A 13,631-nucleotide genomic window follows, 5' to 3' on the forward strand; every position below is an offset into this window, starting at 1 on the left:
ACACAGACATAGGAAGGCTGAGTCCGCTAAACCAGGCAAGCCCCTGGCATCGGTGTCGACAAAGAAATCCCATCCAGAGAAGGCCCTATCCTCCTCTGCGATCGGGTCACCGAGGCGTTCCCCACCTTCATCGGTGCAGGGAACCACGATTCCACTTTCACCAGTGGACCCTCCGGCTACGCCAGTGCTGCTTCCTACTCCGGTGCCGGGGTTACACGCCCCAGGCTACCATGAGGAATTGGATCGGATGATCCAAGAGGCCAATCGGTTAAAGCACTACAGGGCTTCCAGCCTCCATCGATGCTGGTGCCTGAGCCGGTCACTGATCAGATTCCCATGGCGCTTGCACCGCTACTGGGTAGGCTGGATTTGTTACTTGGTGCCCTTCCCTCGATGCTGATACCTGTGTCATCAGAAGACGAGGAAACACAGATACCCATACCGCTGTCTGGGATCCTACCACTGACCCGTCCATCGATCCCTCCATCAATGTCGTTGGTGCCTCCACCGATGCAGTCTATGCCACCTCCGATGCCATCGATGCCTAGGCCTGGTCCTTCGGGATTAACACCATTCCTCACTTCTGAAGATCCTCAGGGAGCTGGTGATCAACCTTATGATCCTTGGACTGATAATTCTTCCCAGGATACCGATGATCTGCCTTCAGAGCCCTCCCCTCTTGAAGAGAGAAGGTGTTTTGCTCCTGAGTATCTGTCCTTTATCAATTTCATTAAAGAAATGTCTGAAACAATTCCATTTCAACTTCAGACAGAAGAAGATTTAAGGCACAAGATGCTGGAAGTACTCCAGTTCCTTGATGCCCCTAAGGAAATCATGTCAATTCCCATTCATGAAATCCTCATTGACCTGCTGAAGAAGAATTGGGAGCACCCAGGTTCAGTTCCACCTGTCAACCGTAAGACAGATGCCATCTATCTTGTGCAGTCAGCTCCTGGGTTTCAAGGATCACAACTTGATCATCACTCTGTGGTTGTAGAATCAGCCCAGAAAAAGGCAAGACGTTCCAAACCTTATTCCTCCATTCCCCCCGGGACGGATCAAAAATCCGTGGATGTGTTTGGCAGACGGGTCTTCCATGGATCAATGCTAATATCTTGCATTGCTTCTTACCAGTTATATATGACCCAGTAAAACAGGAACCTTTTTAAGAAGATCCAGGATTTCTCTGAATCTTTGCCTGAACAATTCCAGGATGAGCTTAATGCTCTAGCCCAGAAAGGCCTGGATGCTGGTAAGCATGAGGTCCACGCTGCATATGACATATTTGACACTGCTTCTAGGATGTCCACAGCGGGGATTAGTGTACGAAGAAGGGCCTGGTTGAAATCTGGAAGAGCAGGCACAGGACGGATGCTATACCAAATATCCAAAGCAAATGGAAATCCCAATATATTATTCAATATAGTAAAAACCTTAACAACCACTCAAAGAATGTCCCACTAAGTTCGACACTGCCTTATGTAATAAAATCGCTAACTATTTTAAAACTAAAGTTACAGATATTTCAAATCAACTCTCTAAATACCCACTACCCTCATATAAAGATACTGAATCCACCTACATATGGTCAGAATTTAACTTGGTCACAGAAAATACTATACAAACCATCATTAGAAAACAAAACCCCTCTAATTCCCCTAATAACCCCTGCTCTGGTGCTTTCTTCAAAGCACTAGGTCCACATGCTAGCAATTTCCTAGCGCAATTAGTGAACCAATCCTTAGAAACTGGCTCCTTCCCATCTTCTCTCAAAAAAACCTCCATACTACCCATCATAAAAAATAAATCTAAGGAAGACTTTGACCTCAGTAACTTCAGACCTATTGCCACATTAACATCCCTAGCCAAGTTAATTGAATCAGCAGTACTATCCCAACTATCAGACTATTTATCAGACAATGACATATTACACACAAGTCAACATGGATTTCGTAAAGGTCACTCCACTGAAACCCTTCTTCTGACCTCCTTTGACTCTATATTTCGGGCTTTTGACTCTTATACGGATCACATCATTGTTTTCTTAGATATATCAGCAGCATTCGATACCATTGATCACCAAATTCTTATTTCCATTCTTAAATCTATAGGTATTACAGGCACTGTATTACAATGGTTCATCTCATTTCTAACTGACCGTATTCAACAAGTCAATATAAATAACTACTCTTCCGATCCATACTCCATTGCATCAGGTGTTCCACAGGGTTCTTCTTTATCTCCTATTCTTTTCAATATCTATTTGTTACCTCTCTGCCACATATTAGCCTCATTAAACATAAAATTCAAAATCTATGCTGACGATATACTGTTCATGGTACCATATAACACTTCCTGGACCCATACACTATCTTTAGTATCATTATATCTCACAACCATTGACACCTGGCTCTCTCATAATCGCTTGAAATTAAATCCAAAAAAACCAGAAATAGTTCACCTCTCATCAATCACTGATTCATCTATAGGCCCCCCCCCAACTCATATTCAATGGAATAACCATCCCCATATCAAAATCTGCAAAAAACTTAGGCATAACCATCAATACAGATCTCTCATTAAAACAGAACATATCCATGCTAACTAGGAATTCTTTCTACAAACTTCAACTCTTAAAACGGTTACGTCCTTTACTTTTTTCCACGACTTTCGAACCATTCTTCAATCACTCATCTTCTCCGGACTGGATTATTGTAATTCTCTATACATAGGTCTTCCAGAAAACACACTTCACTCACTCCAGCTAATCCAAAATGCAGCAGCACATATTCTAACAAATTCTTCAAAAAAAAATCACATTACCCCAATACTTCAATCATTACATTGGTTACCAGTCAAATACAGAATACAGTTCAAAATTGTATCCATTATACACTCTCTCATTCACACTCCCAATTCGGTCACACTATGCTCCATTCTTCGAATTTACAAACCAACTAGACATTTAAGGTCACTGGACAAAAATCTTCTCGACATTCCTTCACCTCGACAAGCCCGCCTCGATATTACTAGAAAAAGAGCTTTCTCAGTCATAGGCCCCATTTTGTGGAATTCACTACCAGACTCCATCAGATCCATATCTAATTCCAAACAATTAAAAAAATCCTTAACTCATTTATTTCAAATTGCATTTCATATACCACCCACCAAATAATTACATCACATTTCCAGAATACATACATACTCAGTTTGGCACCCGATTCCTTTTCGCTTGACTACTGATTTGTTTTATGTTACCTATTTTATTTCAAACAATTTTTTATTTTATATTAACGAAATTTTTGTAATTTTATACTCTCCATAAACAAATTTACTCCTAATTAATCCTTAATTTATTTTTAGTTCTATTTTATTTGATATTTGTAAACCGTTTTGATTAAACATTGTTTGTAAATACGGTATAGAAATACTTTTAAATAAATAAATATAACCAGTAATAAGGAAAAGAGGACCACGGGAGGGGAGAGATAGCACCCAAGGTGAAACTATATGGCTAGGGACCCACTGCACTTGCTCTTCTTTTTTCACTCAGAAATATGTTCTTTGTCAATGAGTTCTGTTTGTTCCATATTGGTTGAATAATAGAAGGGGAAGTGAGTTTTTCTGTGTTCAGGTCACTACGACAATATTGTATATGATTTTATACTGCTTTATGACAGGGCATGTTACAACAAATTACTTGGAGGTACAAGTCCCTGCTGAAAAGAATCTAATGTATCTTGTGATAAAATATTTAATAGCATGTTTGACAATCTTAAAGAGGTTTAAAGTGAAAGGAGGGGGAATCGGAGATGCATTTATGTACATAGGTACAGAGTAGGGGAAAAGTCCTTATTGAAGATCCATTGTCTTCTTATGAATGAGGAAACAGATATCACTTTCTTTTTTTTGAGTGATCATTTTAATTTCAAATGTCTCATCCCACTGTACAGTAGTTCTGAAGTTCCCTTGTAGTATCCTGATCATAAAGGTCATTGGTGTAATGCTCTGGTCTGGAAAAATGTTGTTCCCTGGAGCATCACCTTGTTCTTTTTTTATGATATTTGTAAAGGATGGAACTGGAGAGAGGAAAGTGCATAGGGCAGAAAGAGGATGGCAGAATCCTTGATTGTATGGGGATAAACAAATCTGGAAAGGATTAAAAATAAAACTCTATCATTTGATTAGAAGAGAAAAAAAAAAGAACTCTTCCTCAAAATGTAGCACAAAGGGAGTTATAGGGTTGTGAACGTGTTGTTGGATAAAACTCAGGGTAACCAGGTGCCTATGGCTGTTCCAGATTGAAGATTTTTGGAGTTTTCTTTGAAAAGAAAATAGTCACAGTCAGGATAGAATTGGAGAATACTTACCAAGGGAAAGATGAGCTATCTCCAATAACAGTTTATACTTCTCACCTAGAAAACGTGAGGCTAATATTCAAAATCTATTTAGACAGATAACTGAAAAGCTATCCATCTAAATGGCTTAACCGTGATATTAAATGGCTTATCTAGCTAAATTCTAGAATGATGATGTTACTAGAGGAGGTGCTGGGACAGGTGTGTGTGCTAATTAACAGAGCTTTGCAAGAAGGAGGGATATCAGATTATTTTAAACAATTGGTAATTAGACCTAGTGGAGGTGGGTGAATAGATATGGATCCTATATTATGCACAAGTGACAAATTTGCCATTTTTGGCAAAAATCTTGGAAAAGGCAGTTTTGACATAATTAACTTTATTTTTTAGAGGCATCTGAGGTACTGCATATTTACCAGTCCAGATTCTATATAGGTACTAGTTATAGATAGGGTGTGTCATTGCTGTGATAATGGTCATATTGGATCTAACCTGTGCCTTTCACCTACTGAATCATAATATTTTGCTGCATAAATATACTGAATTGGAGGGACAACATGGAAATGGATTCAGTCATGCTTAGAAGGAAGGCCCCAGTCTGTAATGGTAAATGGGTATTTCTTTAGTTAGCTTCCATATGGAGTGCACAGGGCTCAGATTAATCTTCTGTCTTTTTCAGAATGTTTCTTAAACCTTTTAGGGTAATTGTCAGGAAGCATGGGATTGTAGCATCTCTACATGCAGATGATGTACAACTTTCAGTCCCACTTGGAAGAGAGATGAGGCAAAAGAGGGAGATGTTGAGCCTCTGTCTGCTGGAGGTAACATATTGGTTAGCCAGCAATAAACTATTGAGGCTTAATGTTGAGAGAGGATAGGACAATTAGATCCTCTTGATATCTTTTCAATTTTGGTAGCGAGCACTTCATGTCATCCACTAGAAGAAGTTAGAAATCTGGGAATAAGATTGGATTTCTCAGTTTCATTAGAGACACATATCCAGTTAACTAAGAGAACATTTAGTAGGCTTTGGTTAGTCCATCACTTGTGGCCTTAATGCAGCCAGGAGGAATTAAAAAAAAAAAAAAAAAAAAAAAAAAAAGTGATAGTCATACGAGTCCTTCTGATCTTGGCTGCCTGCCAAACATATTTACAGGCTGCAATTATTTCAGTATCTGGGAGCCAGGGCTATCGTAGGTAAATCACATAGAGCAAGAGCATCCTCTTTGCTGAGAACATGGAGGAGGGAATAAGATTTAAAAGCTTGTCCCTAACCTTACACTTGTTGAGAGTTAATAGCCCAAGATACTTGTACTGGTTTTCAGTTGCTTTAGTTCTAAACGTGATCTTTAGTCCCTGCAGGACTGCTTTTTGGAACTTCTAACAATAAAAACTATTCAGTGTGGAACAAATAGGAACAAAGCCTTTTCAGTGGCAGCTCCTATATTATGGAACACCTTGATGAAGGAAATTAGAATGCAGCTAAATTTTCTAAGGTTTAGGAAGAAATAAATGAAAACTTTTCTCTTCCTGCCAGGCTGATGTTTGATAGAAAATAGTTTAAGGGGAAAGAGTTAAGTCGCAAGTCTACCAGTCTGGGAATAAAATTGTAGATGTCAGGGAATGGTAGTTCATGGGGAGGGAAAGAATCAGCGTAAGTAGGTATGCTGTGTGGAAGGGATGGGGGCAATGATGGGAGTTAGCATTAATAGGTAGGACATGGGGAGGGATGTTAATGACATGCAAAGATTCTTCAGTTCTGCTACGTAAGATAGAATTGCTCTTCTCTGTCGTCGCGCTTCAGACCCTGACAAAGTGGAAATGTAGATGACAGAGCAAACCATAATGTGAGAGAGTAATCTTCTTGAACATAGTTTCAGAATGGTTTAAAACTGATTTATTTTTTCTTTAAGTGCCTGCTGGAGTTTCTGGTCTGGACCCTAAGAACCTTGTGGCTGTCCTAAATGAAGCAGAGGGCTATCACCAGATTGGACCTACCGACTACTGTAGAGACTTCTTTGTTTTGTCCGTCACTGTGGCCTTTGCCACACAGTTGGAACAGGTGAGTTATGTAATGACAGGAGATGCTGAAACGTGTGTGTGTGTGTGTGCTAATTAACAAGGAAAAAGGATCTTGGATTGTTTTAAACAATTGGTCATTAGACCTATTTGGGGTGAGGATGGGGGAACAGATATGGTTCCTGTATCATGTACAAGTTACAGATCAGTTACAAATTTACCATTTTTGCCAAAAATCTTGGATAAGGCAGCTTTTGAGTTAACTTCTGGAAAGGCATCAACCATTTAGTACCAATTACTTTTGACTTTAAGAAGTAAATCTTATGTTGTGGCTAACTACCGTATATCTTTCTTTAACCATACTTTTTTATCTTTTTATTTTTATTAAATGATTTATATTTTAAATGACAAACTCTTCTTTTTTTTTTTTATAACTTTAATTAATAAATTTCACAATGATAATACAAGAGACCCTGTTTTAGAAATACATAGCAAATATAAACAAGCTGCAGCTTATTTAATAGAAGGTAGACAAATGAAGAAAAATGTCCAGCCATTTAAATGATAGAAATGCTTCTGGTACACTGTTTAATTCTCCCCATTTTAATTGGTAAAATAAATTTTATGTGGAATACAATGCTATGCAAAATATTAACACTGTAATACTACAAATAAAAATAACTAAGATTATAATATCATAATTCTGTAAGGTCTCTTTTATATATGCATGGCAATTAAATGCTTAGGGTAGCTACCAATAATTATCCTTACTCAAACATTTTTAAATTCTCTTCCTTGTTTCACGATGTGCTAATGTCATTAGCAATGAGGGGGTTTTTTTTTAATTACTTGATTGCAGACATAAATCAAAAACATATGAGAACTTAAAGGTGAGCTAAAAATTCATTTTTTTAATTGTTTGCATTATTACCTTTACTTTCTCGTAGTACCAACATGACAAAACAATCTGTCTTCAGGCTGTAGTGTTTTTATCAATTTGGTATCTAGGTATTAGTGATTTAAAACAGTAGTACTACTATTGTTTACAAATGTATCCCTGTCTGGGTGTTATTCCTTTATAAATCTCTTTGGATCAAAATGTTTATTTTCTGTCAGGGCTGGCCAACTTCATTCTCTAAGAGCTAGAAGCAGGTTTGGATTTCAGAATATCCACAGTGAATATGCACCAGAGAAATTTGAATGCACTGTCTCCATTGTATGCATATCTTTCTCATGCATTTTCATTGTGATTATCTTGAAAACCAGGCCTGTTTGTGGCTCCTGAGGTCTGGAATTGGCCACCCCATTCTGTGTTTTGTGTTTTAAAATAGAAAGTGGCCACCTCCTCTTAGGTTCTGCTTCAGTTGTTTGTTATAGATTCCTACTTTGGGATAATAGTACTAGCATGGTTTTCTGCTGGTGGCCAGTATAGCAACATCCCTTATATATCTGGAGGAGTCCATTACTCCAAGGAGGAGCTTTCAAAATCTTCATAGCTATTTTCAAGTGCTTAATAATAATAATAATAATAATAATAATAATATGGAAATCCTAATTTTTTCATTTGGCAGCTGAATAATTTGACCAATCACCATGGTCTCTAGAGACACAAAATGTCAAAAAAGCTGGTGCATAACAGATGTTTTGGTTGCTGCTGAAATTTCTGGGTGCAAACTGACATGTTTCTGAATTCTGTAACTTTGATCCAGATTACAGTATGCTATTTGCCTTGTTTTTACAATAAATTTGTATTAGGTATTTTTGGTGATTATACTTTATTGACTTTTATTTTTGGCAGCCAAGGACTTATCACTTGATTCAAGAACACTTGATTTCTAATCTTTTTTTTTTTTTTTTAGACTTAGCTCTTAATTTAATTTATAACCCCACCCAGTTTTAATTACAAGAACAGCAGTACCATGTTCTCTATTTTTTTATTATTCTGTTTAATTATAAATCATCTTTCTTTATCATCCCACCAGACCAGTCCAGAACACATGGTTTTACCCCCTTGCCAGCAGATGGAGACAGAAAACAGCTGATTTGTTGAAGCCTCTCCATATAGGGCACTATGAAGCCTGTAGTACTTAAGTATGTCTTTAGTAGATGGTGGAAGTGTAAATCCTGCAGCCTAGATGTTTGGGGGACAGATTGCTCCTAGGAACTTTCAGCCTTTTGGAGCGGACTTTGTAATGGAGTAGGTATTAGCAGGGGGATTGGTGGCCTCTCCTGGCTTGATTTGTTTAGTGGGAAAGTCTGATAGCCAGTTATCCTAGCTACCTCATTTCCCCCTGGTCCTGCTGAGTTGCTTGTTTTGCCTTATCTTGAAGCTTTTGGAAGGTTGACACTGGTATCTGGCAGGGACAAAGAAGAGCACTGGCAGGGAGCAGTTGAACTGACTTTTGCTCTCTCTTAAGGGAAGTATTTAATTTATTTTCTTGTCAATGATAAAGTGATAACCCCCAAAACAAACTAAAAAAAAAACCACTAAAGGAGCCACCACCTAGGAGAAAGAGTCTGCTGGCAAGACTGGCAATTGCAGGGGTGTTAAAGGGGATCATGACCCTTCTCCCCAGTGGGAAGGTCAGCAGTAAGACCCAATAGCTTCTTTTGGTGGGCCTGCCTTGCAAGTATGGTGGCACCCAGAGAGTGTAGGAGATGGCATGGGAACACAGCTGTTGCTGCAGACTCTGCTTGGGGTGTGGGGAGGAGAGGGGCAGATAGGCCCTTGATTTTCGCTGTGGGAGTTTCTGACTGTCCTAGAGCAGGGATCTCAGAAAGGGAGTCTGTCAAAATAGCAGTAATGGCTATTTTAGCTGGTAGTGGAAGCAGCTGCTGTGGCAGAAGGGTCTTCTCTGACCCTACTATTCTCACCCCAGTGGGGAAGAGCCTATGGGACTGCAAGAGGAAGGGGACCAGAGGGCGGGAAGTGTAGATGTCTTTCCTTAAGCCTCTCCTTACCCTTTTTAAGTGGAATTTAGGCTCTTAATGCACGATGCCTCCTATTTAAGGAAGGGTACCCCCTTGAGGGAGGGAGGGAGGTTGGTCCCTGGTTATCTCATGGCGGAAGCCCTGGGCCAGACTTTATCTTAAAAGCCCAGATTGGATCTAGAGAAGGATCAAGACAGGGAATCTGTTTTCTTTGGGCCAGATTCCTTGCTAGAAACCCTTGAAGGGTTGGGCCTGGGTGGCAGCAATGAGGAGGATGAACCTCCAGAAGGAGACACTCCCCTAGCCGAAGGGTATGATTCAAGGATCACCCATCTCTTTAAGAAGGAGGAGCTTCCCTTTATAATTTCTTAGGCCTTGGCAGAGATAGGGTTCAAAGAGGCTCCGTCTCGGAACCAACATTAGAAGGAGAGGACCCAAATCTGGAGAATTTGTGCACATCAGTGAGGTCCTTCCATGTCTACCGGATGGTAAAGACTGTTGACTGTGGAATGGAATATGCCAGAGCCTGGTTTGCATGTGGGCATAGCCATGGCAAAGCTTTATCCTTTACCCATGGAAGGTATGGCGCTTTTGAAATTTCCAAAAATGGATGCCCTGGTTTGTTAAAGGATGCCTTGTATAGGAAAATAGTTTGTTCTAAAGCAGTCTTTCGAGGTGGCCTTCCTTGCACTCCAGATGGCAGGGTACAGTTGGTTGAGAGGTTTTTATTTGACTTGAAAGAAGCAGAACGGCTGAAGCTGATGTTGCTTTGGCTAGAGATATGACTTTGTCAGCTGCAGCTAGATATTTACTGTGGCTAGGGAGCTGGTCAGCTGACATAGCTTCAAAGACAAGGTTGAGTAACTTGCCCTTTTAAAGGAAAACTGCTATAGGGAAGGATTAAAAAAAAAAAAAAGTCAAGCATTATGGGGACAGCAAATTTAAGTTGCTGGAAGAAAGACTGAAGGGGTCACAGAAAGGAGGTCCTAACAGACCCAGGTTTAGAGAAGCAATGCAGTATCATCCAGGTAAAACCCCTCATCTCAAGGGGAATGGATTGGTAATAAGTCTCATTTCTTTTGTTCAGGAAAGAGTATCTTGGGGGCTGGACATGCAATTAGCGTATACACTCCCAAGGGATCCCAAAGAAGTTAAAGGGGGACACTCTCCAAATTCTTCAATTGAGCATTGTCTATCCCAGTTTTACAGGGAGTGGGTCCACATCATGTTGGATCAGTGGGTTCTTCGGTGATTAAAAAAAAAAAAAAAAAAAAAAGTTACTCCTTATTTTGATTGAATAAATTCCCCTGTGCATCTCTGGAGAAGAGAAGAGCTGTAAAGTCAAAGTTGAATCATCAATTTTAGTTGGTCACAGCTGTCCCAGTACTCAGAGAAGAGAGTGGGATGGCACACTCATTATCAGGGCAGCTCGGGGTCTTTAGAGCTCATCTGACATATCTTGGTCTATCAGTCGACTAGAGACAAGCCATAAGGAAAGTTCTGTAGGTTTTTTTTGCTTTGATACAGGGCAGATCACTAAGTGTATTCTCTGACAATGCGACAGAAGTAGCATGTGGCATAAGGTGTTATTTGGTGGCGGTGAAAATGGAGCTTTTGTTGAGATGTGCCGAAAAGCATCTTAAAGCACTGTCAGCCTTTCACATAGCAGGCATAGAGAATGTCGAGGCGGATTAGTTGAATCATCACACTCTGGATCTGGGCAAGTGGGAACTGGCCTTGATAACACGCAAGTAGGGGATTCCGAGTTGGGATCTCATGGCTATGCGCAGAAATACCAAAGCAACAAAGGAATTGGGTTCCTCAGGAATCTATTTTTCTCAGCAGTGGCCTTGTTGGACCCTCCTTTACATGTTTCTACTTTTGCCAATGATAGAATGAGTATTCAAAGAATAGAGTTTCAGCAGGGGCTCTAGTTTGGCCCGGGTATCTTTAGTATGCACATCCCATGAGGCTCAAGGTAGAGGAGCTGCTGAGCTTGGAAAGTGTTTGGGATCTCTTAAAGCAGGGGCCTATTATCATGGAGGATTTGGCTCCCTTTTTTTTTTTGTGGCTTGACTATTAAAAGGAGAAGGCTTAGAAACAAAGGTTATTCTGAGGAAGTAGCAGCTATTCTTTTATAGGCAAGGAAGAAATCTACTTCTCTGGCTTATATTTGTGTCTGGAATATTTTTGAGGTAAGGTGCAGGGGGTGTGGGTTTCCCCTTTTAAGGCTTTGGTTCCCTTGGTTCTGTCCTTTTTGCAGAATGGTTTTCAAAAGGGTCTAGCTTTGAATTTCCTAAAGGTGCAGTTAGCAGCTATTGCCTGTTACAATGGTGAAGTCCAAGAGAGTTTGGTTGCCTCCCATTCACATGTTGCTTGTTTCCTAAAAGGGGGGGTGGAAGGGGTAAGCATTTTCATCCTCCACTAGGAGAGAATTTCCTCCCTGGGATTTAAATTTGGTCCTTAGAGCCTTGATCAGAGACATATTTGAACCCATTAGAGGAGTGTATGTGAAGGACTTAACGCTGAAGACAGTTTTCTAATTTGTTCGGCCCAGTGCATTTCTGAACTACAGATCCTGTCATATAGAGATCCATTACTGAAGATTTCAGAGGTGGGATTTTCCATTTGCATGGTCCTTTCCTTTCTGCAAAAGTGGTCTCCCTGTTCCATCTAAACTAGTCAGTGGAGCTGCCTTTTTTCCAGAGTGTGATTCAAAAGGATGCTTAGGCACTTGAGAATGACTGACTAATTTGCCTATGACAAGCAGGATGATAGTCCTCACACATGGATGACATCATCAGATGGAGCCTGGCACAGAAAACATCTGTCAAAGTTTCTAAAACTTTGGCACACTGAGCATGCTCAGCATGCTTTAATCCCTGTGTCCACGTGGGGTCCCTCTTTAGTCTTTTTTTTTTTTTTTCTGCAGAGCTGTCAACATGCGTTCTTGGAGCTCATGCTCTTTTCTTCTGGAAAACTTCCATTTTTTGACTAATTGTCTTTTTTTCCCCCATGTGCTGGGTCCCTCTTGGTTCCCCCTGTATTAGTCAGTCCTTCAGCACGGTATGTCTTCATTGTGTGGTCTGTTCCCATAGCTGTATCCTTTGGAAGCTCTCAGGCCATCAACCGTTCGCCAGCCTTGTTTTTTTGATATGGCGTTGTCGGATTTTCATCGGTGTCCCCAGTGCCCTTGGATTGTGTGCATCCTCTGCCTGGGGGCATCCCACAACATTCGGGGGTGCCAGCTCTGTGATCAGATGACCCCACCTCTACAAAATGGAGAAGATTTTCAGCTATAAGAGGTCCGAGCCAGATTCTCCTCTGAGCCCTCTTTGGTAGCCAACAGTGTGTCAGGAGATCCTTTTTGTGGATCTCTTCCTTAGTAACAACCAGGGCGATCGAGCCTGTTCCACCGACTCAGTGGGGACAGGGTTTCTACTCCCGGTCTTTTCTGATTCAAAAGAAAAGTGGGGGTCTCCATCCCATCCTGGATCTGAGGACCTTGAACATATTTCTAAAAAGAGAAAAGTTCAAGGTCGTCTCTCTGGGCACCCTGATTCCCCTCTTATAAAAAGAAGACTGGCTATGCTCCCTCGATTTAAGATGCCTACATCCACATCGAGATCTTCCGAGGTCACAGGAAATATCTTAGGTTTGTGGTGGTCGAATGCCATTTTCAGTACCATTTGGTCTGGCCTCTGCACCATGGGTCTTCACCAAGTGTGTGGCTGAGATGGGAGCACATCTGCATAGGTTGGGAGTACAGGTTTTTCCTTATCTGGAAGATTGGTAGATCAAGAGCATTACCCAGGTGGGGGCAATGTGTTACCTGTGCTTGACCATCCGGGTGCTGGAGTGATTTGTTCATCATCAACTACTTGAAGTCTCATTTCAGCCCGTCGACTCAGCTGGATTTCATCGGAACCCTGCTGGACATGACTCAGGCAAAGGCCTTTCTACCCCACACCAGAGCACTGACCTTGTTGTCCCTTGTGGGGGTAGTGCAGTGGAGTTAGCGGGTCTCCGCGAGGCAAATGTTGTAGCTGTTACGGCACATGGCCGCTACCATCCATGTTACTCCCTTTGTCCACTTGCACATGCACAGGGCCCAATGGATCCTGAGCTCTCAGTCCTGTCAGGCCACCAGAGCTTCCGGGTTCACATCTGGGTTACGCTGTCTCTCCGGAACTCCTTGTCCTGGTAGGGGAATCTCTCTGATATGAAGCAAGGTGTGGTGTTTCAATCTCCCTTGTTTAGGTTGACCTCATCACAGATGCTTCCATCCTGGAGTGGGGGGCTCATATGGAAGGGCTGAACACC

The 13,631-nt window shown here is 41.1% G+C and overlaps 1 protein-coding gene across 2 annotated transcripts in view; it reads left to right on the forward strand.

The window, feature by feature from the left end:
- The window catches only part of CEP120 (centrosomal protein 120), a 419,833-nt gene that overhangs the window by 84,052 nt on the left and 322,150 nt on the right, over positions 1 to 13,631 (forward strand). For both annotated transcript variants that reach the window (XM_029619774.1, XM_029619782.1), the window contains one exon: positions 6,272 to 6,420. In XM_029619774.1, the coding sequence (XP_029475634.1) occupies positions 6,272 to 6,420 (149 nt within the window). The remainder of the gene's footprint in view (positions 1 to 6,271; positions 6,421 to 13,631) is intronic.

The sequence above is a fragment of the Rhinatrema bivittatum genome, chromosome 1, assembly GCF_901001135.1.
Source record: "Rhinatrema bivittatum chromosome 1, aRhiBiv1.1, whole genome shotgun sequence".
Classification (NCBI taxonomy): Eukaryota; Metazoa; Chordata; class Amphibia; order Gymnophiona; family Rhinatrematidae; genus Rhinatrema; species Rhinatrema bivittatum.